This window comes from Ctenopharyngodon idella, chromosome 20 (genome assembly GCF_019924925.1).
Source record: "Ctenopharyngodon idella isolate HZGC_01 chromosome 20, HZGC01, whole genome shotgun sequence".
Lineage (NCBI taxonomy): Eukaryota > Metazoa > Chordata > Actinopteri > Cypriniformes > Xenocyprididae > Ctenopharyngodon > Ctenopharyngodon idella.
Window position 1 is genome coordinate 29,692,685 of NC_067239.1, and position 20,877 is coordinate 29,713,561.

At 35.2% G+C, this 20,877-nt stretch overlaps 2 protein-coding genes and 8 non-coding genes across 10 annotated transcripts; 3 read left to right on the forward strand and 7 right to left on the reverse strand.

Moving 5' to 3' along the window:
• Window positions 1-27: 27 nt before the first annotated feature.
• LOC127502115 (troponin T) lies at window positions 28-10,847 on the reverse strand. Its single transcript, XM_051874681.1, has 11 exons — window positions 9,679-10,847; window positions 9,379-9,421; window positions 8,000-8,121; window positions 7,219-7,300; window positions 6,439-6,616; window positions 5,138-5,211; window positions 4,686-4,762; window positions 3,726-3,826; window positions 1,874-1,962; window positions 1,505-1,636; window positions 28-875 (listed from the first exon to the last, which is right to left on the reverse strand). Exons 1-11 carry the CDS (start codon window positions 9,742-9,744, stop codon window positions 712-714), a joined length of 1,128 nt encoding a protein of 375 aa, XP_051730641.1. The 5' UTR covers window positions 9,745-10,847; the 3' UTR covers window positions 28-711.
• Window positions 10,848-10,992: 145 nt separating this feature from the next.
• mgst3a (microsomal glutathione S-transferase 3a) lies at window positions 10,993-14,820 on the reverse strand. Its single transcript, XM_051874686.1, has 7 exons — window positions 14,746-14,820; window positions 14,320-14,439; window positions 13,696-13,820; window positions 11,828-11,901; window positions 11,582-11,639; window positions 11,404-11,476; window positions 10,993-11,311 (listed from the first exon to the last, which is right to left on the reverse strand). Exons 3-7 carry the CDS (start codon window positions 13,810-13,812, stop codon window positions 11,181-11,183), a joined length of 453 nt encoding a protein of 150 aa, XP_051730646.1. The 5' UTR covers window positions 13,813-13,820; window positions 14,320-14,439; window positions 14,746-14,820; the 3' UTR covers window positions 10,993-11,180.
• Window positions 14,821-15,317: 497 nt separating this feature from the next.
• On the reverse strand, window positions 15,318-15,432 carry LOC127503021 (U5 spliceosomal RNA). The gene has a single exon (XR_007927006.1). It is a non-coding gene; the product is annotated as a U5 spliceosomal RNA (small nuclear RNA).
• A 357-nt stretch (window positions 15,433-15,789) lies between these two features.
• On the forward strand, window positions 15,790-15,905 carry LOC127503023 (U5 spliceosomal RNA). Its single transcript, XR_007927007.1, has one exon. It is a non-coding gene; the product is annotated as a U5 spliceosomal RNA (small nuclear RNA).
• A 305-nt stretch (window positions 15,906-16,210) lies between these two features.
• LOC127503020 (U5 spliceosomal RNA) lies at window positions 16,211-16,327 on the reverse strand. Its single transcript, XR_007927005.1, has one exon. It is a non-coding gene; the product is annotated as a U5 spliceosomal RNA (small nuclear RNA).
• A 667-nt stretch (window positions 16,328-16,994) lies between these two features.
• LOC127503027 (U5 spliceosomal RNA) lies at window positions 16,995-17,110 on the reverse strand. The gene has a single exon (XR_007927011.1). It is a non-coding gene; the product is annotated as a U5 spliceosomal RNA (small nuclear RNA).
• Window positions 17,111-17,961: 851 nt separating this feature from the next.
• Window positions 17,962-18,033, reverse strand: trnad-guc (transfer RNA aspartic acid (anticodon GUC)). The gene has a single exon. It is a non-coding gene; the product is annotated as a tRNA-Asp (tRNA).
• Window positions 18,034-18,145: 112 nt separating this feature from the next.
• Window positions 18,146-18,217, forward strand: trnad-guc (transfer RNA aspartic acid (anticodon GUC)). Its single transcript has one exon. It is a non-coding gene; the product is annotated as a tRNA-Asp (tRNA).
• Window positions 18,218-18,649: 432 nt separating this feature from the next.
• On the reverse strand, window positions 18,650-18,765 carry LOC127503026 (U5 spliceosomal RNA). The gene has a single exon (XR_007927010.1). It is a non-coding gene; the product is annotated as a U5 spliceosomal RNA (small nuclear RNA).
• Window positions 18,766-19,162: 397 nt separating this feature from the next.
• LOC127503028 (U5 spliceosomal RNA) lies at window positions 19,163-19,277 on the forward strand. The gene has a single exon (XR_007927012.1). It is a non-coding gene; the product is annotated as a U5 spliceosomal RNA (small nuclear RNA).
• Window positions 19,278-20,877: the final 1,600 nt, after the last annotated feature.

A 20,877-nucleotide genomic window follows, 5' to 3' on the forward strand; every position in this document is an offset into this window, starting at 1 on the left:
GTTGTCTCACAACACTAAAAACACAAGTACAATATAATTATTCAGATTTATTTCAAAAGTGGTAAAAAGTTGATTTTTTTCACAATTTTAAGTCAATGTGAAATAGAGGCTTCTGGTCTTACTGTGAGCGATTCATCAATGCATGTTGTTCTAAAGAGAAATAAATAAACATTTATGTAAACATGCTTCAAATACTGACTGCAAATATGCTGAAACGTACACAAGCACAAGTCGAACTCTCTTTGACTGTTTGGGTGTTTTGTGTTGCATGTTCATATTCAAAACCCCTTTTCTGCATCATTTCAAAAGCCGTTTTGCATCTTTTATTGTTAACTAATACCTCAATTTCTGGAATACTGTATGGCTGAATTCGGAACCGCATACTAATCTTACTATTTCTGCCACAGAAAGATCAAATTAGTAAGAGTAATATGTTAGTATGTGGTTCCAAATACAGCATGTCAATGCAATACTTACAAAGCCTATAAAGTCTATCTGTGTCTAATGTACGTCAGTCTTATTGAATACTACAAAAACTCAGTGTGCACCATGGACTTAATTTTACCTCAACGTAGATCCATTATATTAGAAATAGATCAGTCCAGGCCTTCATGACAGAAGTAAACTGTCCATTACACTCTTAAGCCAACACTTAAAAACAAGGTTTCCATTTCCTCTAATAGCAGCACGATGGTTTATTGGCCTTTAAGGTCAGAGGTCACTGAGACTGAGATCTGGAGGACTGTCTGAAATTCTGTCCAACCCTTCAGCATCGTCAAGGTTGCTCTCAAGCCCACTTCCAGCATCGCTGATGTCACTTCCTGAGAGGTCTGAATTTAGACGAACACGTCGACGCCTCCTTCTGGTTTGTAGCTCTAAAATCAATTAGAAAAAAGGGTAATTGTTAGTGTAAACCTGGGTTTCCCCAAACTGGGGTTCACAAGTTGATGAAAAACTAATTCTGAATTAAATCGTAAAAATGTAAAATATATATATATGTATACACGTCACACATGAATCCAACATGATTACGTAATGCACATCACAGAGCAGTGCAAGAAAAGCATTTGTGGTTAAAAAGTATATAATTTTTATTTTTTTTTAGAAAATGACAGATCGTTTTGCTAGATAAGACTCTTATTCCTCATCTGGGATCATGTAGAGCCCTTTGAAGCTGCACTGAAACTGACATTTGGACCTTCAACCCGTTGAACCCCAGTGAAGTCCATTATATGGATTAAAATCTGGAATGTTTTCCTCAAAAACCTTCATTTCTTTTCGACTGAAGAAAGAAAGACATGAACATCTTGGATGACATGGAGGTGAGTAAATTATCAGAAAATTTGAATTCTGAAGTGAACTAATCCTTTAAGAAAACAATGAAAAAGTGTACTAAAGGCTTATTTTTATTTAGATTTTACAGTGAAATACGACCCGATTCACCCTTCAGTGCACGTGTATCACTTGTGTCAGTGTCTGGTGCGGTTATGTGTCCATGTGTCACCTGGTTCTTCCAGCCAGGATGCATCCAACTCGTCTGAGCTGATCTCAGCCAGGCTGGGGGTGGGACTGAAATCATCCTCCGATCCTGATGACACCCGTCTCTCGGGCCTCGTCTTCACAGTTACCACTGGTACTACACAGGTGCAAGACAAGAATGAAAGCACACCACATAAAAAGAGGGAAACTGCACAGAAATCTTTAAGGAGCAGCAGGCAAACAGTCAGTTTGATTCCAAATGTCAGAGAGATGCTAAATTATGGTTTTTGGCACAAAAAAAAAAAAAAACCTAACACTATAAGTGGCCTTCAAGGGGAAACAAAAAAACAGTATAAGACGCTTTAATTAGTGCGTGTTCACAGCTGCGTCTCACCTGGTTTCTGTGGTACCTGTGCTGGTGTGGGGAGCGCGTCTCTCAGGACCAAACCTCTCACCTCGTCCTTCAGCTCAGACACTGTGACTCTGAATCACACAGAGAAAATAAAGTGCCCTCCTCTCATCAGGCTTATTATCATTAGCTATCATTAGCTTATTAACATTTACTAATACATTGTTAAGATCAAAAGATGTATCTTAAAGGGGTCATGTCATGAAAATCTGACTTTTCCCGTGTTTAAGTGCTATAATCGGGTCTCTGGTGCATCTACCAGCACAGAAAATGTGAAAAAGGACAACCCAGTAACTTTGTTTTGGTAAGCCTTTCTCTACAAGCATGTGAAAAATCGAGCCGCTCTGATTTCACTCCCCTTTGTGACGTAGGAAGGGGATCTTATTATAATATATATTATAATATATATAATACATATATTATGATTATTCTATTGTGATATGTCTCAGCTATGTAAACATTATCACTGATCTGTTAACGGCTATAATAGCAAACATATGAGTCTCCATAAACTCCTGGCATCTGAGCCACTAAGGACGCAGTGGTGTAATTTTATTTATGAAGGGAATGTGGCTAGATAAATTTATATACCAGTATGTGTAAGTCATTAACACTAGAATGCTTCACAAGATAGTCAGTAAAACACAGGATTTGCACATTCAAAGATGGATCGATACCAGCTAATCCAATTTCATATATATTTATTTCGTGATGTTTGCAAATTGTCTTCCTGAATGTGTTTCATTAGCACGTTGCTAATGTACTGTTAAATGTGGCTAAAGTTATTGTTTCTTACTGTATTCACAGAAACCAGAGCCATTTCGTTATTTTCATTTTTAACCCCAAAACGCGTGTAGTCTATATAATTCATAAACACATCTTCATTCTTATTGAGTCTCTCCAACAGTGTGTAGCTTTAGCCACGTTAGCCGTGCAGCACGCTATCAAAATCATTCAGAATCAAATTTTAGCAAACATCCACAAAATACAATTGCCATACCTATGTTATATGCTGCATCACAAACAGTTTAATGATCCATTTTGCGAGTTATATTTAATGTGTTAGCTTCTGTATTATGTATGCCTCAGTGTATTGGTATGACAAGCGAGCTTGGGGGCCGGGGAGCAGCAGCTCATTTGCATTTAAAGGGACACACACAAAAACAGCGTGTTTTTGCTCACACCCAAATAGGGGCAAATTTGACAAGCTATAATAAATGATCTGTGGGGTATTTTGAGCTGAAACTTCAGACACATTCTGGGGATACCAGAGACTTATATTACATCTTGTCAAAAGGGTCACCTTTAACATTAATTAATGCACTGAGAACTGGTTGTTAAAGCTAGGGTAGGCAATTTCGGAGAGGCTAGCAATAGCAAGCTAGCTTTAAAAGCATAAGATCCGGCAATTTCCTTTAAGAAAGTGTGCACTGAATCTTGGGATAGACTAGGCTGCGAAGGATCCACTCGTTCTATCCTTCACGGCCCGGGAAACGAACGACGCATTCGTAGACCACATTCGAAGGAGCCTTTGGACTAAATGCAATGATTGGACGAATATTTTTTGGTCCTGAGACTTCCACAGAAGATATATTTACACTTTTTAATATTTAGACCACTTCTATTATTGATTGCTATCAGGATGTGAAAAGAGTTTCAACCAGTATAACAAAAAGTGTTTATGAAAAACACTGCCCACCAAAGCTTCAAGAGGGTGAAATATCTTGATTTTTAGTTGTTTCATCTCATTTTAATGCTTGTTTTGTCTCATTTTAAAGTCATCTTGAGGCCCCTGGTTGAGAACCACTACTCCAGCTGTTTTGTAGCACACACTCACCTGAGGTTACGTACTTCTTGTTGAGTGTGCTGGTATTGTGACACCATCTGAGCTAGTTCAAAACTGTGTGCACGGTATGAATCTGTAAAACTCTCTAACGTCTGCAGAAAACAAACATCACATGAGCACTGAAATGAGAGTGAACTGAACCAAAAACAGCACACAGAACATGCTATTTGTTGAAACTACACAGCAAAAACATCTCATTCACAACATGAATCCTTATGCTAATGGATACTGCATATATTGTATATTGCGTATCATAACAGAGGTCATTTACATACAGAAATCATTTTAAATGTATATTAAAGGTAATATTAAATCTTGACTAACTTTAGAAAAAAAAAACCACCATTTTAAGAAATCAGAAAATGCAAAAGATAAAAATATGTACACTAATGTTCAGAAGTTTAGAGTCGGAACAATTTTGAAAGGTTTTGAAAGAAGTCTCTTCTGCTCACCAAGGCTGCATTTATTTGAGAAAAAATACAACAAAAACAGTAATATTGTGAAATATTATTACAATTTAAAATAACTGATTTCTATTTGAATATATTTTAAAATGTAATTTATTCCTGTGATCAAAGCTGAATTTTCAGCATCATTACTCCAGTCTTCAGTGTCACATGATCCTTCAGAAATCATTCTAATATGATGATTTGCAGCTCAAGAGACATTTCTGATTATTATCAATGCTGAAAACAGTTCTGCTGCTTCATATTTTTGTAGTAACCACTTTTTTCCCCAGGATTCTTTGATGAAAAATGTGTTCAAAAGAATAGCATTTATTTGAATCTTTTGTAACATTATAAATGTCTTTACTGCCATTTTGGATTAATTTCATGCATCCTTGCTGAATAAAAGTATTAATTTCTTTAAAATAAAATAAAAAAAAAATCTTACTGACCCCAAACGTTTGAACAGTAGTATACATACCCTATGTGTGTATGTTTCACTTACCTTAGAGCTGCGTTCATACTGTCTCCTTGTTTCTCTGGCCTCTGACTGGAGCTGGAACGTATCTTCCTCCTGCCGCACTACAGAAACACAAACCAGTTTGCTTGTTTAACATTCATGAACATAGTATAAATGTAGCCAAAACGCCCAGAGTCAGAATGTCTATCAATATTGAAGTCGTTATGAATGTGAAGCCAACACAAACATAGCCTGTATCTGAGCGTGATGTTTATTTACGTGACAGAGGAGGTGTTTATTTTAACACAAAGTGCATTTGCACTGGCAGAAAGCCCTGACTGTAATAACAGGACACACATATACTGAAAGAGTTTGATTTATGCATGTAACATTATAGTGTATATCTGATATGCACAGGTGGAACAGTCAGTTCATGCATCTATAGCTTCAAACATTCTCTATGCAGGTATATGAAAAGTAACTAGTATATGACCTACTCAGTTTGTTTTTGAGAATGTCCACCTCTCTCCTGAGCTGCTCCAGTTCTTCTCTGCGGAGTTTAGAGCTGAAACTGTTTACAAACAATCAATGTCTGTACTCTGTACATGCACAAGCTGTTCTTCTTTTGCACTAGTCTATGTTCACAATGGATTACTAGCATACTTAGTTTAAAGTCAAGATGAAATCAAAACTGACCCTATTTACTTTTTTAATACGCATTCCAGATCTTATTGTGCATGACAGGGTTGAGTGACTATTTACAATATATTTGCAACACTTTTTTTATAATATACACTGCTGGTGAAAAGTTTGGAATAATTCCAATTTTTTAAATGTTTTTGAAAGAAGTCTCTTCTGCTCACCAAGGCTGCATTTATTTGATCAAAAATACAGTTAAATTAATCATTTTTACAAATTAAAAGAATTGTTTCTATTTTAATATAATTTAAAATGTAATTTATTTCTGATGCAACGCTGAATTTTCAGCATCATTACTCCAGTCTTCAGTGCAGTGTTTTTAGTTATTATTTTAGATTTATTACAGTTTTAATAATAATATTAAATTAGCTTTTAGTTATGTCAGTTTAATTTTTAGTCATTTCATTGTGCTTTTGTAATTTTATTAGTTTTGAGTATTGCTATTTATTTATTTCAGTTTTAGTTCGTTTTAGTTTTTATTTATTTCCAGTTAATAATTTTAACTTAATGTTATTTCAGTTTATTGCCAAGACAACATTTCTAATTTTCATTTAGTTTAAGTTCAACTACTGTTTTTATTTTATTTTATTTCAGCTTTGTTTCTATTAACTGCAAAGGATGCATTAAATTGATTTAATGCAACAATTATAATGTTACAAAAGATTTCTATTTCGAATAAATGCTGTTCTTTTGAACTTGAAAAAAAAAATCACGGTTTCCACAAAAATATTGAGCAGAAAAACTGTTTTCAACATTGATAATAATACGAACCATAATTAATACTTCAGCACCAATAATAATTAATAATAACTGAGCACTAAATCAGCATATTAGAATGATTTCTGAAGGATCATGTGACACTGAAGACTGGAGTAATGATGCTGAAAATTCAGCTTTGATCACAGGAATAAATTACATTTTATTATATATTCAAACACTTTTTTATTGTAATAATATTTCCCAATATTACTGTTGTTCAATGTATTCTTGGTGAGCATAAGAGACTTCTTTCAAAAACATTACAAAAATCATAATTATTCCAAATTTTTGACCGGGTTTATTTATTTTCCACAGATGTCACGAAAGACTCATTCCAGACCTTTCTTCCTGGTTTCCTAGAGTCGTGGCTCGGTTGATCTGAGCTCTCAGGCTGCTCAGCTCTCGATCCATCTCTCTCTTCCACTGCTCTATCCGTCGATCCGGTCCAGGGCTCAATGATCTCCGCTCCGCATCCCGCTCTCTCTCCTCCAGTTTATCCTGAAGTCTCTTCTGCTCCTCTGGAAGAGACCGGCTCTAGAATTAATATCAACTCAATCAGAGCAGATTTTGTTCTTGGCAAATTCTATTTATTAGCTTATTGAAAAGAAGTGTTCATTAAAGGGGTCATGACATGGATTTTTTATCATTTTAATGTTCCTTGAGGTTCACTTGTAATGATAATAAAGTGTTTTGCACAACAGACTCAAGTGCGTGGAGTATGTCAGAAACTGAACACGCATCTGTATACTGTATCCAGTGTAGACAGCATCAGCGATTATAATGGGTTCTATTTTTTTTTTGTTTTTGACGTGACGCTCACATCCAGTTTAGGCAAGTGTCAGCTGTTAAGCGACTAAACGTCAGTGGGCGGGGCCTATGGTGCGATGATGTATAACTCTCTGTCGATGTCTTGCTCTGGAGGCAGTCAAATGCAAATGTAAAATAAATGCTAGATTAAATAAATGCTTTGTTTATAAAGAAGAGGATGTTTTAAGCTGTGAAACTTGCAGGATGTTTTAATGGTACAAAGACCTCTTATATGTCAAAAGATCAAGGAAAATTTTATTTCTCATGTCATGACCCCTTTAAAATCTTGAAACACATTAAGATGGAAGATCACCTTGTAATGTTTGTATTTGTCTATGCTGAGAGTTTCGTTCTCTTTCCAATAATCGAAGATTCTGTGTTAAAGTCTCAATGGCCTGTGGCAATATAACATACAAAACTTATTTGTTATGTGAGAATGATACACTGTAGAATTCAGTTTATTATATTAAGGCAAGATGCTTCAGTCAAAACCATTGTTTTTTCATGCATTAGACTTTATATGATATCTATCTATTTGCATCTGTAGATTTTTTATTTACAACCCACCAAACTTTACAGTTTTATTCATATTTATATTTTGAAGGTTTTCACAGAAGGGTTTGTTCATATATGATTTGCTTGATATATATTTAACATTTATTCCTAAAACCATGGTGAAAAACTTTTTTTTCTTCCTGGCTGTTGACTATTTTCTGATTTATAGAGCAATAAAAAATAGATATCCAAAATCCTCTCTGTAAAAACTCTAATATGTCAACAAAATGAAACAAGAATTTTTGAACCTGGCTTTATCCAATGTTCATATTTCTGCTCTGGAAATGTATACAAATGCTGCATATTTAATTACTTAATGCTGCATTTGCATAATTAAACAACATTTTAAAAAACTTGTGCCTCAGTTTACAACTGGTAACATCCATCTCAGGTGGACAGCACTAAATACAGATAAATGATCCAATACGTCATGTGATCCAAACACATATTAATAGCAGATGGACTCAACTTTCCACGCGTGATCGGATCACTCGAGTCAGACGTTAATATCATGTGACCAGAGCAGGTGTTAGTCTGACCTGACTCTGTTGCTGTAACTGTGTCTGGATGGCGGTCAGATCTGACCACTGAACCGCAGGACTGAGAGAGGAAGTGGGTTTCAGATCAACTCCGGCTGTGACGTCTCTGACCGGAAACACATCTACAGAGAGAAACACACGAAATCAGATTAAACATGTACAGTAGTGGCCAAAATTGATTTCTGGAGGGGATATTGGTTTTAATGACCCTATGAGTTTGATGAAACCATCAAGATATTTCTTTAAATATTTTAAATATGAGTCAAGAACAAAACAATAAACTTGGTTATGGTATTTATCTGACAAAATTATTCAGCAAAAAAAGACAAACTACAGCTACAAGTTTTATTTTACTATGCAAAAAAAAATGCATAGAAAAGCTCACAGGAAAAAGCATACACTGATACAACATAAACAGTTATTAATATTTCTCTCTTGTTTTTGTATGTGTTCATAATTTCTTTGTATGAGAGCCTGGACAAAAATTATGACTTCACAATTTGGCATGTTTTATTGCGTTCTCATAAATAAGACTACTAAGCAATATGCTTACAAAAATTAAAAATAATATTAATAATAATAATAATATTTTAATAAAGGGTGAAGATGTCAATTTTCCTAGACCAGACATCACTTTTGGTCACTTTTTGGTTTTTATTTGTTTATTGGACCATGGTCCTCGGTTCTTACCCCCTCTGATCAATGAATTTCCATAATTTTTTTCCAGTCTGTCAAAATGACTAAGGATTTTTTTTTATTACTCATATTTTTATGGAGATTTAACTCCCAAACAGGGTTATTATGGTTAAATAAAACTATTAAAACTTATGAAAGTCTTATAAATGCTGAAATAAAATAAAATATAAATATTAGATAAAAACTTAAATTAAATGGAAATTAGAAATGTTGCCTTGGCAACTAGCTGAAATAAGTTTAAGATGAGGAACTAAAATTATTAACTGGAATAAAATAAATAAAAACTAAAACTGAACTAAATCCAAAACTGAAATAGAAATAAATTAAACCTAAATAATAATAATAATAAAAAAACGAATAAAAATTGCAAAAGCACATGACAAAATGAAACCAAAAACTGAAAATATAAAATAAAAACTATAATAGTATATAAATAATACTGAACGAACATTGCTCCCAAATAGAAAATTTAGTATTTTAATATTCTGACAATAAAAAGTTTCCAGTATTTTAAAATTTTACTCATTTCCATGACTTCTTCAGGCCAGGAAATGATTATTTTTAAAACTCTTTTTATTTCAAGGTTTTCGATGTCTATGGAAACTGAAAAGAATTACAGAGAATATTCTCTATCTGTCAATTGTCTATTAATGGACTCAATAATCATTTAAAAATGAGTTTACCTTCAGTTCCTCTGGGAGATCTTCCATATGTAGTTAGACGTTCCTTGTAAGACACAATATTAATAACCAAGGTAAATTAAAGCAGTATTTTACAGAAGAAAGTAAGTCATAGATGTTGAGAATAACATGAGGGTGAGTAAATAATATCAGAATTTTAATTTTGAGTGAACTGTCTCTTTAATGTATCTAGCAGACATAGAGAGCGCACTCTAGCGGCCAGTATCTGCAACATACTAAACTGACATACATTTAAGAAAAAATAAAATTCATGGTCATTAGTGATGAAATACACTCTCTTACCCTCATTTTTGCGACACTTCCGTCGGCCTCGGAGATGATGGAGCTCAACTGATGGTCCCAGTTCATCCTGAGCGCCTAATAACCAGCTTCTTGAATTAAACACGAGCATAAAACCTGTCTGCTTTATGAAGGCACTTTAATCCAGCGGGAATAATGACCGGTGAGGTTACAGCGACATGTAATTTAAACGGATCGCACAGTGTCACCGGATTCTGCAGAAGGTGTCTTTCAGCTTTAGTAAACAAACAACTGAAATAACGCTGTAAAACACACGCGCGCGAAACACTGAAGCGACCGGTTATTATTTCAGAGAAACTTTACAAACGAATATCCTGTCATAAATATATCATAAAAGTTCGATTATATGTCTAAAATCTTCTTTTCATGGGGCCAGAGCCCATTTCAGTTTAAATCCAGGAGCCACTATATTCCACGCCACTTCCGTTACACCACATGGATTATGGGAAATGTAGTAAATTTAGTTTAATGGCCGCTCACATAGCAAACATACTGGACCAGTACTAGATGAATCGAGGCGGGGGGAAAAAACAATATACTAAGATATATGACACCATCCACATACATTATATTCTACTGCACACCTGTATGTTTAAAAAAAAAAAAAAAAAAATACATTAACACCTCGTACCTGCTCCTAAAATATCCACAAGATATCTTGGCAAACTCCTTATATTCATTATATTTATATGTTCTACGGTTTATGGAACAATATAAGAATCACATGTGACATTTTACATTGGCCTAATAACACTGGCCTAATAACATATATAGCTTACTAGCCTACGATATATTTAGCCTACATATTGTATGATGCATGCAATTTATTAAAATAGTCACATGTAACCTATATTTACAGTTTACTTAATACAATTCAGTGAGTAAGAGTCAATATTACATTTATCTGAACTTTAGTTTCTTAGCTTTAGTTTTGGTTGATTATGAAATGGAGAAGTGATTTGGCAACTTCAACTTGAAATTTTATTTCAGCTATAGTTGCCAAAGCCTCATTTCTCCTTTTCATTTAGTTTAACTTGATGTACTAAAATAACTAAAACTGCAATAAAAATAAAAACTATATAGACATATTTAAAAAAAAAAAAAAACAACTAATAAAAATGACAAAAATACAACAAAATTACTAAAACTAATACACAAAATAAAAACTAATTTAACTAATAGTATCTCATGCAATTTAAAATAACAGTGATGTGGTAAATCTACACTTGGCTGTTATAGCATGTTTCACATAATTTCACTGTACTTTTTATGACAAAAAAGTAACTGAATTAAACATTTCAACTTTTATGTTATTTATTTAAAACATAAATGTACACACAGAGAATTCCCAGAGGTCTTACAGTGTGAAATGAGCCTCCTTGTGTTTTTCCAAATTTTACATAACATGTTTTTTTGTTTTTTTTTACTTGTCACTTTATAGAATGTAGAACTACAGTAGAATTAAACTGCAAACATGATTTCCACTATTTAAAACACACTGGCCATTTTAACCCAGGTCCCCATCCGAGCAGCGTTCTCCCGGTGTTCACTGTGCAAAGGAACAGACCCAGCAAAGCAACCATCCCGAACGACCCGCGCTGGCGCTTCTCAGGCTCTACAGAACACAACACACAAACTCAGTTGTATTCATTCATAATTGCGTTGTCTTTACACAGATCAGTTCTGCGGAGGTGCAAAGAGACTCACTTCCAGAAGAGTATCCTTGAGCGTACAGCACCCGACTGACAATCCAGATCATTCCCAACACGCTGGCCAGGCGCTGAGACACACAACAAACAGTTCATCTCTCAGTTTGCATTAGCGTGCATGGATAGTTATAGTCCACCTCCGGGTTAGGATTAATAAAGCTTGAATCTATACTCACTGGATGCTGAATCCCACCCACAGATAAATGAAAAAGGAATGGAGACAGGACTTCAACACTGGAAGAATATGGCACGTATATAAATACAATGACAAAATATCCACAACAGCATCAATAAATCATCAAAAAAGTAACAAGGAAACCAATCACAACACTCACTTCTCCATCAAATGCAAAACATGAAATTAGCTGATATTTATTGTAAAGGAAACTTGAATATTTAGCAGTGAACAGATGCATGCATACGTGTTCTGATGCGCTCGCTGGATACAGTTGAATTTGTGGCCAGTCTCTGGATCATTACTGTACATTGTAGGATACTAGAAAATAAAATAAATACTTTCTTCATAGATCAAATTTAATTATTACACAAAAACCATTAAGGAAAATATCTGAAGTGCTTCAGTGCTCTAAAAAACACTTTGCACTTTGTTCTGATGGGTCGCATACATGGTGGAAGGAATAAATGCTAAAAGTAAACAATGAAATTTAATTAATCATATAATGGTTAAGATCATTAAACTTAGATAATGTGAGTGTGAAGTATATCAATATCTGATTTTAAGAACATTTGTTTTCTTTTGCACAATAAACAACTTTTGTACTGTATGTGGCCACTTGATAAAATCTGGGTCCTGACGCAAAACCATTTGAGAACCGCTTATCTAAAATATATATTTCTATTAGATTTTTGTGTTTGAATATAAATTTAATGATTAAACATGTAAATATCTAAAACTCATAATACATTCTGCATTAGACGAGAGTACACTCTTAAGGGGGGTTTTGCAGTGATGCATAGAAGAACCTTTAGATACAAACTCGGAAATAAAGTCAGAATTGTGAGTTTATATCTGACATTGCGAGTTTACACCGATGAGCCAAAACATTATGACCACCTGCCTAATTTGCTGTTGGTCCTCCACATGCTGCCAAAACAGAGCCGACCCGCCGAGGCATGGCCTCTGAAGGTGTGCTGTGGTCTCTGGTACCAAGTTGTTAGCAGCAGAATCTTCAAGTCCTGTAGGTTGCGAGGTGGAGCCGCCGTGGATTGAACTTGTTGGTCCAGCACATCCCACAGATGCTCAACTGGATTGAGATCTGGGGAATTTGGAGGCCCGAGCAACACCTTGAACACTTCATTATGTTGTGATCAATGTGTGCAGTGTGTCAGGGTGTATTATCCTGCTGAAAGAGGCCACTTCCACCAGGAACACCACTGTCATGAAGGGGTGATCCTGGTCAAATATGTCAAAATATACGTCCACATGAATGGCCGGACCCAGAGCTTCACACTCCCTCCACCGGCTTGTCGTCATCCCACAGTGATCCTGGTGCATCACTTCCCCAGGTAAACGCCACTCACGTACACGGCCGTCCACGTGATGTAAAAGAAAACGTAACTCATCTGACCATGCGACCTTCTTCCACTGATCCAAGATCCAGTTCCGATGCTCCCAGGCCCATTGTAGGTGCTTTCGATGGTGGTCAGGGGTCATCATAGGCACTCTGATTGGTCTGCAGCTCCACAGCCCCATACGCAGCACATTCCTCCCATCATTACAATTTTGTGTGACTTGTGCCACAGTAGACCTTCTGTTGTCTCGGTCCAGACAGGATAGCCTTCGTTGCCCTCATGCATTGATGAGCCTTGGGTGCCCAACACGCTGTCACCGGTTTGTGGTTTGTCCCTCCTCAGACACTGTTGGTAAATTCTCACCACTGCTGACCGGGAGAAACACACAAGCTTTGCCGTTTCAGAGATACTCTGACCCAGTCGCCTTGCCGTAACAATTTGGCTCTTGTCAAAGTCACTCAGATCTTTATTCCTGCTCATTTCTCCTGCATCCAACACGCTGATTACGAGAACTGACTGTTTTATTACCATCTAATCTACCCAGATCTTCATATGTGGCCTTGTTAGAAGATGATGAATGATATTCACTTCACTTTGGCTGGTCATAATGTTTTGGCTCATCAGTGTATCTCTCACAATTCTGATTTTTTCCTCATATAAACTTGCATGAATGAAATGTGAGATAAAAAGTTGCAGTTGCATTTTTTATTTCGTTGCAGACACAAGCTTCCATAGTAATTAGTGTGTGTTATGTTACCTTGACGTTGTATTTAACCCGAGCCTTCACCACGGCATGAGACAGATGAGCCATCAGGAGAAATGACGCCGCTCCTGTCAGCGCCACATAGCCGTACTCTTTAGACAAAACCACCATCTTCAAGACTGAGGAGAGAACAGAAATATCACAGGATCTAAATGTGTGACAGCATACAAGTGTACAGCAGAGAAAAATCTAGAAAATATGTCAATCCAGAAATAGTCCCATTTGATGCTGATTACAGACAGACAAATAGCTGGTCTGTGACATAAAAATGATAATGTGCTTTGTCATCTCCGTCTCTGATAGTACAGTAACCTCAAAGTGGACTTTAGTTACTATCAAATTCATTACATGACAACTCAGTCCAGGTCACAAGTAGTTGCAATGAAGTTAAATTCAAGTCATATAGGCTAGATGTCAAAAATTCACATTTCTGTAAAACAAGCATACATGCAGGAACAGGTACATTTGTAAACAACAGTGTAAAAGCGAAAGACATTTATTCAAGTCAGTAATCCCACTGTTGACTTATTTTGATTTGTTCACGTTGTTCTATTCAAACACAATAAATGCAATATAATATTGTCAATCAAGACTGCATTTGCAGTTTTATTTTGTTACCTGCTCTGTGCTTCTGTGCTGGTTATCTGGAGGGCGGAGGCTGCAGGACAAAGATCACTCATGTAGTACTAAGTGTGACGCTTGTGGGTAAAGGGTCAAACTCCACGAGTCCCATCCAGTCTGCCTTCAAGAAATGCACAAATTTAAACATTTAAAAAGCAAAGACTTTTAATGTTTTTGTTAAACATGTAATATAAAATGTATTTAAAAATATACATATAAAAATACTTTGTATATATTATGATTTAAAAAATTATTTAATTCTCTAATCTTGAAATAAAGATGTATTAATTAATTTATTTTTGTTTTTAGAGCCACATCAGCAGCAGAAACAAAGTAACAAAAGTTGTACAATTAACCAAAAACGAAGACATTTAAGATTAACACAAGACAAAAATCCTAAAATACATTCGGGTGACACTTAACCACATTAGTCGTCTATTTACATTCCAAACAGTGCAGTCTCGCAAAATATTAGAGCTTTAAGAAGTTTAACTTTAAAGTTGTGTTCAAAATGACGCACTTTACGCTATGTACTCAAACGTGTAGTGTATGAACTTTATAAGGTTATTTTGTCATTCAACATCAGAATCTAATAGCTCCTCCCCCTCCAGTTGAGTGCATGAAGTATCTAACATTTTATATTCATAAATGTACATTTTCAAATTGTAAACTTTTTTTGGTATTACAAGAGACAAAGCATTATTTGATTACAATATCACCTTCTCTTAACAAAAAAGCACTCAGAACATGTACAATTTGCACAGCCTTTTAATTACTTTAATTAATGTGATTTTCTTTTTAATTCAAGTAATGCCCTCTTTCTTTCTCCTTTTTATTTTATTTTATTTTTTAGTTGCTGTCTAATTGTTTTTGTTTTGAGCTGTGGTGTTGGTTGTTAAATGTTTTCTATAACTTTATTATCGCGTAGAAAACATACTAAAAGTAAAGTAAACTAAAAACAACTCTACAATCTCTATCATTTCAACAGAATTGAGAGCCCCGCTGTTAAGCAGGGCATCAAAAAATTAGATTATACTCATAGTGTTCCTCTCCACGGAAATCTTTAGTAAAAGGCGAAAGATTTATACGATATGAAGAGAAACATGAGCGTACTAGTTTAAACGTCGCACCAGCACGCACTCGAGTATAAGGAACACACTTCACGAGAACGGTTGGAACCTGACTGACACCGTCTGTTCAACATTTAAAGGGATAGTTCACCCAAAAATCTACCTTTTGTTATTCCTCACCCTCAAGTTGTTCCAAAGTTTCTTTCTTCAGTTGAAAGTGGACTTCCATAGTATTTTTGTTTGATTACCAAAGATTCTTTAAAATACACGGAATTTTTCATTTTTGGGTGAACTATCCCTTTAAATTTTGAACAGACGGTGTCAGTCAGGTTCCAACCGTTCTCGTGAAGTGTGTTCCTTATACTCGAGTGCGTGCTGGTGCAATGTTAAAACTAGTACACTCATGTTTCTCTTCATATCGTATAAATCTTTCGCCTTTTACTAAAGATTTCCGTGGAGAGGAACGTTATGAGTATAAACTAATTTTTTGATGCCCTACTTAACGGTGGGGCTCTCAATTCTGTTCAAATGATAAATAAATTTCACTCTTTCTATTGTTATTAATAATTATTGTTATTTTCAACTATAAACTAAATATTCACATATAAAGCATTAAAAATTAAGTGTCTTCGTTTTTTCGGTTAATTACGTACACTTTTTTCCCTTTAGGAATTTAGAATGTAACACTTCGCTGTATATACACTACAAAATGGCGTAGAATAGTGCAACGAGACAAACTGTCATTATTCACGACAGAATTGAGAACGGTGTCATTACTCTAAGATGAACATATGATCTAACATTGTACAAAATTAGGAAGCCCCGCCGTAAAGCAGGGCGTCAAAAAATTTATTTATACTCATACGTGTTTTTCCCCACGGAAATCTTTAGTAAAAGGCGAAAGATTTATACGATATGAAGAAAAACATGAGTGTACTAGTTTGGCCATCGCACCAGCACGCACTCGAGTATAAGGAACACACTTCACGAGAACGGTTGGAACCTGACGGACAACATTTAACGTAGATTATTTGTTGTATGACTGGATAGTTAGTACATTTTCTATATATGATAATAATTCAACTCATCCAGTCTTCTCCTTTTTGTTTTAAACGTGATTTCTAGGTTAAAGAAAAAAAAAAAAACACTTTATGATCCCTGTTAACTGACACCAGACCAAAAGAGGGCGTTGTTTTCCATCAGTGAGTGGAGCACAAAGGAAACGTTCTCTTCAAAGAATCTAACGAAAACACCAAAATGAAAGTAATGAGCACTTTTGGAAATGCATGAACACAGCATAACGTTTTGTTTCTTTATTGTGTGCGTTGAGAAAAAAAAAGCAAAATATAATTCGCTATCGCAATCGGAGGGAATCGAACACCAGCCTTAAAGATCCTGTCCACTACTTTACACCTAAAGACGAAACGGCCATCCACCTGAAACGAAACACGGGACTTGCATTATTCAGTACAATCACACTTCCAAACCAGCATCTAATACTGGGCGTACGCACACGTAACAGACGGTGATACATATAATATGATGTCAAAGAGCGTTATGATATTTCATGTGTATGTGGTCTAATATTATACAACACTAGGAAGCCCCGCCGTTAAGCAGGGCATCAAAAAATTAGTTTATACTCATTGTGTTCCTCCCCACGGAAATCTTTAGTAAAAGGCGAAAGATTTATACGATCTGAAGAGAAACATGAGTGTATTGAAGCTTCTAGAGCAGCAGCACGAACCCGAGTGACAGAAACATGTTTCACAAGAACGGTGACAACATGACAAACACCAACATTGCAAATATAATGCAACAGCACAGCGTGTTACAATGATAAATTGATTATGTAACTAAACTGTATAACAAACAAGAGTATATGGGTTAATAAAATGTAAAAATATTTCGTAAAAATGAATCGTACTCCGTTGCATTATGGGTAAGAGAGTTTACTTCCGGTTTCGTCATCACTCACGGAACCAGGTCGCTTTACCATAGGTTGTCTTAATATGGCATAGTATTGCCTTAAAGTGGCTTTGGCTTTACTCGTAGACGTATAATATCAGTCTATATTACTGGCAAGGTAGAAAAACTGCTTTACATTTTCAAAAAACAGCCACTTCTTAAATGCACAATGTAATGAAATAAAGGAAATGCAAATACAACTTGCAAAACAAAAAATAATTCCATGCAATAAACCTCGTAGCATTTTCAACCATTACTATTAACTTCTAGTAAAATCATAAAGACTATGAAATAATATAGTAAAGTATTGAAAAAATAAAACAGCATGTATGCTTGACACTTGCTGGCTGCTTTCATGACTGGGTCCACTCATCACTCATCAATTTAAGAATTAAAATTAATTTAAATTAAAAGAAAAAAAAACATATTAGCTTTGTGAATGAAGTACAATTTATACTATGTTTAGAAAACAAATTTCAATATTTAGAACTGTTTTTAAGATCATGACAAACAAACTCAAATATGACCAAACCTGTAACTGGTCCACTCATGTATGTATAATCTTGAGATCAAATGGACAAAAAAATAAAAAACATCATTTCTCCCCGTCGGGGAATCGAACCCCGGTCTTCCGCGTGACAGGCGGAGATACTGTCCACTATACTAACGAGGAGTGAGCTGTTTTTCATACGGGATGTGGGACTTTTAATTTGACATTTCCGCGTTTCTGTGCCTGATACATATACACATAAAAGCCCAAATCCCGCGTACAACTATCAGCTGTTTCCTCGTTAGTATAGTGGACAGTATCTCCGCCTGTCACGCGGAAGACCGGGGTTCGATTCCCCGACGGGGAGAAACAAACTTTTATTTTCTTTTTTATTTAACAATACTCAGTTGACTTAAATCGAAAGGAAGTTTTTAATTTTGTTCAAATGGACGAAGTCTGCTAATACTACATTGAACAAATTTATCAAACATAGGAAATACCACCCACATTTAAAAAAAAAATCCACAAGTTTCAGCATTCTGATATTAAACAATAATAAATGTAGGCCTACTTTGTTATTAAAGAGATGGTCTTATTATTGGGCTAAACCGCACTGTGGGTATACAGCGCTTCCGGTTTCGTTTTTTTTTTTTTTTAAGTTACTGTCTAGCTGTTTTTGTTTTGAGCTATGGTGTTGGTTGTTCAATGTTTTCCATAACTTCATTATCACATAGAAAAAATACTAACTAAAAGTAAATAAAAAATAAACATCACAATCTTTTATTTCAACAGAATTCAGAGCCCCGCCATTAAGCAGGACATCAAAAAATTAGATTATACTCATAACGTTCCTCTCCACGGAAATCTTTAGTAAAAGGCGAAAGATTTATACGATATGAAGAGAAACATGAGTGTATTAGTTTTAACATCGCACCAGCACGTACTCGAGTATAAGGAACACACTTCACGAGAACGGTTGGAACCTGACTGACACCGTCTGTTCAAAATTTAAAGGGATGGTTCACCCAAAAATTGTCATCATTTAACTCACCCTCAAGTTGTTCCAAAACCTGTATGAGTTTCTTTCTTCAGCTGAAAGTTGACTTCCATAGTATGTTTTTCCTACTATGGAAGTCAATGGCTACCGTCAACTGTTTGATTTACCAACATTCTTTAAAATACACAGAATTTTAATCTTTGGGTGAACTATCCCTTTAAATGAGGAACAGACGGTGTCAGTCAGGTTCCAACCGTTATCGTGAAGTGTGTTCCTTATACTCGAGTGCGCGCTGGTGCGACGTTAAAACTAGTACGCTCATGTTTCTCTTCATATCGTATAAATCTTTCGCCTTTTACTAAAGATTTCCGTGGAGAGGAACGCTATGAGTACAAACTAATTTTTTGATGTCCTGCTTAACGGCGGGACTCTCAATTCTGTTAAAATGATAGCGATTGTGATTTTTTTTTTCTATCGTTGTTAATAATTAGTGATATTTTCTAATTGTGTTGTACCGTAAACGGAATGTTCAAATACAGCATTTCGGTTAATTACGTGCACTTTTTCCTTTAGGGATTTTGAATGTCACACCTCGCAGTGTTTACACTACAAAATGGCATATAATCAGTGTTTTGTAAACTGCTTTCAACTGAAAGTAGCTAAATCTGATCGCCATAATGACGATTTCACGGATTTATATAAATATCGTCATCATGCTACCCCTCTTTCACGAACTTTTGAACTTCACAATAATTAAAAAAAAAAAAAAAAAAATCTAAAGCAGCTCAATCATTAAAACAACGAAGATGAACTTGTTTCCCAGAATTTCCATTAATATCATTTGGATAAATTATACAGATGAAAATTATATGGGAACACATTGTAATTAATCTTTCAATCCCAGTAATGCTGCTTCACAATGTACTGTGAGACAAGGAATCATCTACAGCGATACCACCATTAAAAAAGACAAAATAGGCTAGTGAGCAACAGCTTTGAGGCAAGACATAAACCTTCCTATATAAAGATATAAGCCTACTACAGCGACACGTAGTGTTGATGGACGGTACTGCACTCTACTCTACATCCCAAACTGCGTTTAACTCGATTATAGTGAATAAACAACGCCATCAAAAGTATATATTATTGTTAATAGCGATTGTAAATATTGACATGATATCAACTATTTCTATCAAGCGCCCTTTATTCTTTATTCTACGTAATTCATAAGAATCTGTCGTTCCTTGAAGTATGCCCATAGGCTACAATCCCTCGTGTTTAATAAAGTAACATCCTTCTTTATATTTCAATCAAAATATTAATTCCAACTCAAATTATGAGTCCAGTCCAATCCATAAAACTGAGGCTCACCTTGTCTCTTTCCATCATACGACACCTGTCACGTTTTTCAGAAACTGCTGAGAAAACTCTATCGTTATGGTCCTTTTTTGTGGTCTAATGAAGCCTGTAGCAAATTATTCTGTGCAGTGTTCATCCTGTGATATAACCTACATGTTTTTTTTTAATATACAATTGTTAAATGATTTTTAGAATGAAGGAAAATAAACAAAGCCATTAGAAAAAGGATAAAGAAAATATATAGAGATGAAAAACAACAGGCATTTAGCATGACAACTCCATCAGGGCCCCTACACAGATTTATAAATCATGCACAAGACAAAATTAGCGCTAATATTTGACATCTCACTTTTATAACGTTATATTATTTAGCAGTTTTATGCTTTTAAATAAAATTAGGAGCAGTAAATAGTAGGCCTATTATACGTTCTGAATTAGATTACAGATGTTTTCGCAAATGTTTTGCGTTCCCCGAGAATTTTTGCGTTCGCTCGAAAGAAAACTACGGAGCCCTGCACATGACATGCAAGAAAAAAAATAAATACGAAAAATAAAAAACGAAATAGTAAATCGTGCGCACGTTTTAGTAAATCGAGGGAACGAATTAATAAATCGTGCGCACGATTTAGCCTACTATTTTTTTTTCCTGCATGTCATGTCCGGGGCTCCGT